Raw genomic sequence first — 3,179 nt, 5'->3', positions numbered from 1 at the left:
TGGCCAGAGTCTCTGTCCACCGCCACCACCTTGGTGACCAGGTAGCCAGGCTCTGCGGAGCGGGGCGCCAGCTCCACACCTGTGGAACCATCGGTGGGAGGGGCGGGGTACAGGATCTCTGGTGTGTTGTCATTCTGGTCCAGCACGAATATACTCAGGGACACATTGCTGCTAAGTGGTGGGTCCCCACTGTCAGTGGCAATCACCTGAATCTGTAGATCACGAAACTGTTCGTAGTCAAAGGATCGAAGTGCATACAGGACTCCTGTGTCAGAGTTTATGGAGATGTAGGAGGATAGAGGTGCTTCCTGGAAAGTGTCTTCAGCTAGGGAGTAAATAACCTGAGCATTCTCGTGGCTGTCCGGGTCATGTGCAGTCACTGAGAAGATGGAGGCACCTCTAGGGTTGTTCTCCAGGATATAGGTGAAGTAGGAGATGTGGGAAAAGGTGGGTGGGTTATCATTAATATCTGCCACTTGCAGGGTGAAGTGAGTTTCCATTAATAGAGGTGGATTTCCTCCATCTGTGGCCGTCACTGTAATATTGTAAGAGGATACCTGTTCCCTGTCAAGGGTTCTGTGTGTCACCAGTCTATAATAACTGTCGATGGATTTTTCTAACTTAAATGGTAGATTCTCTGATATGGAACAGGTGACCTGTCCATTCTGCCCAGAGTCTGGATCATGCACGTTTAAAAGGGCTATAACAGTCCCAAGAGGTGAGTCTTCCATCAGGGGACTAAACAGAGATGTGATGGTCACCTCTGGACTGTTGTCATTTACATCTTCTACTGTAATCAATACTTTTGCCATTGCAAGATATGCTCCGCCATCTTCCGCTTGTATTTCTAATTCATAGAAATCTGTTTCTTCATAATCTAGATTTGCTGATAATTTTATTTCCCCAGTATTTTTGTTTAGTTGGAATTTCAACAATTGCATGTCAGGTGATTTTCGGAACGAATATGTTACTTCTCCATTGGCTCCTTCATCCCTGTCTGTGGCAGTGACTGTCAGCAGCTGTGTGCCCACAGGCAAGTTCTCTAGAACTCTCACATGATATTCTGGCAATGTGAAGACCGGTGCATTGTCATTTGCATCGAAGACAGTCACACTGATGAGAACCGTACCAGATAGGAGAGGGTCGCCCCCGTCCAAGGCAGTGAGGACAAGGTGGTGCACTGCCTCTTCCTCCCGATCCAGGGCATGTTCCAGCACCAGCTCTGGGTATTTGACTCCATAGGCATGACTCTGAACTGCTAAGGAGAAGTGCTTATTGGAGCTAAGCTGGTAGCTTTGGAGGGAGTTCACACCCACATCCGGATCAACAGCTTCCAGGAGAGGAAATCGCATCCCTGGAGCAACATTTTCATTAATTTTTACATCTACATTTTCTGCTTGGAATTTTGGGGCATTATCGTTGATATCAGTTACTTCTATTTCGATCCCAAAAAGTTTCACCCTATCTTCCACAAGAATGTTAAAACTCACCAGACACGGCGCGCTCTGAGCGCAGAGCTCCTCCCGGTCTATCCTGCCTGCGGTGACCAAGCCGCCGCTTCGCGGGTTCAGAGCGAAAAGCTGCGTCCGACCTCTGGAGACGATGCGGACTCCACGTTCCGCCAGCTCCCGGGGCTCCAGCCCCAGATCCTTGGAAATGTTGCCCACGAAAGAGCCTTTCTCCAGCTCCTCAGGAACGGAATAGCGGATCTGCCGGGCTTGAGCCTCCCATGACAGACCGAGAACAAGACAGAGCAGAACCAGCGCGGTGCGGTTGGAGCGGTTCGTTTTAGCAGCCATTGTTGTCTAGTCAAGGAATTCTCGCCAAGTACTCACTGGGCACGTTGTGTGTTTTGACCGATTCCTTTCTCTTTCCCTGACTTCAGGGAGCCTCGGTAGCCTAAGCACCTTAAATTCTGGAGTGAGTTTTGCTGCAGCTCTGCAGCCGGTTCGTAGGAACTGAGGAGATTTGCGTAGTCAGAGCCCTGAGAATCCGGATTGAGCGCGGGCTGCGTTTCTCTCCTAGTAGGCGAACAGCGGCGCTCAGAGTCCTCAGAAGTTACTGCACCCACTGTGTATGCACTGGACAACAAACGCTACTCTTTGTTGGATATTTTATTTTATTTTACAATACTTCTTTGGTTTCTCAACTGATATCCCTTAAGCCAACTACTATTTGTAGGTTTCTTACTGAGTAGGATAAATGGAATGAAAGTACTATAAAATATTACATGAAAATAACTGGTCAAGTACACATCTGTAACACTTATTTTTTCAGTAGAAACGTACCCACTTTAAAAGGTTAAGTAATGGGGGCGCCTGGGTGGCTCAGTCGTTAAGCGTTAAGCGTCTGCCTTCGGCTCAGGTCATGATCCCAGAGTCCTGGGATCAAGCCCCGCATCAGGCTCCCTGCTCAGCGGGAAGCCTGCTTCTCCCTCTCCCACTCCCCCTGCTTGTGTTCCCTCTCTCTGCCAAGTAAATAAATAAAATTTTTAAAAAATTTTAAAAAGGTTAAGTAATGTCTAGTCTATTTCTTATAAGCTTCTAGCTATATTCAGAAAAGTCTTACAATCTTATTTGAAATTTTGGCTGAAATGGTCCCATTATGTTTATTTTTTTTAATAGGTTTCTGTTGTTTATTTATTTTTTTTAAAGATTTTTATTTATTTTTTGACAGAGAGAGAGAGCGAGAGAGGGAACACACGCAGGGGGAGTGGGAGAGGGAGAAGCAGGCTTCCCTGCCGAGCAAGGAACCCGATGTGGGGCTCGATCCCAGGACCCTGGGATCATGACCTGAGCCAAAGGCAGACGCTAAACGGCTGAGCCACCCAGGCATCCCTCCCATTATGTTTAGTAGACATTCATTTAGAAACTATATGAGATATATCCCTTGTAATTCACTTATAATTTTTATTTTAGCTTTAACTAATTAACCAATTAATTAAATATGTTTAGCATTAATATTGTGGAAAAGGTTTTCAAAATATTCTTCTTTCTAAAATAGTTTTATTGAGCCTTTGTAAATTTTTTGAAAAAATGTTTATTATAGGCATATATAATTAGAAGTTAATTTGACTATTTAAATGAATTGAGCAAGTAACCACAAACTAAAAGAAACACAACATGCCTGTGTTGTAATGCGAAGAAAAATATCTATAAGAATTTCAAGCTACAATTTTA

At 45.0% G+C, this 3,179-nt stretch overlaps 1 protein-coding gene across 1 annotated transcript; it reads right to left on the bottom strand.

Moving 5' to 3' along the window:
- Nucleotides 1-8: 8 nt before the first annotated feature.
- Nucleotides 9-1,799, bottom strand: LOC110591012 (protocadherin gamma-A10-like; the record flags this gene model as incomplete). The annotated part of the gene is made up of 1 exon (XM_021701905.2): nt 9-1,799. A coding segment is annotated over exon 1 (1,791 nt), but the record flags the coding sequence as incomplete, so codon positions are not given.
- Nucleotides 1,800-3,179: the final 1,380 nt, after the last annotated feature.

Source organism: Neomonachus schauinslandi, unplaced genomic scaffold (assembly GCF_002201575.2).
Source record: "Neomonachus schauinslandi unplaced genomic scaffold, ASM220157v2 HiC_scaffold_2792, whole genome shotgun sequence".
NCBI lineage: Eukaryota > Metazoa > Chordata > Mammalia > Carnivora > Phocidae > Neomonachus > Neomonachus schauinslandi.
Note: the sequence above shows the minus strand (reverse complement) of the source record. Positions and strands in the feature narration are given on the sequence as shown.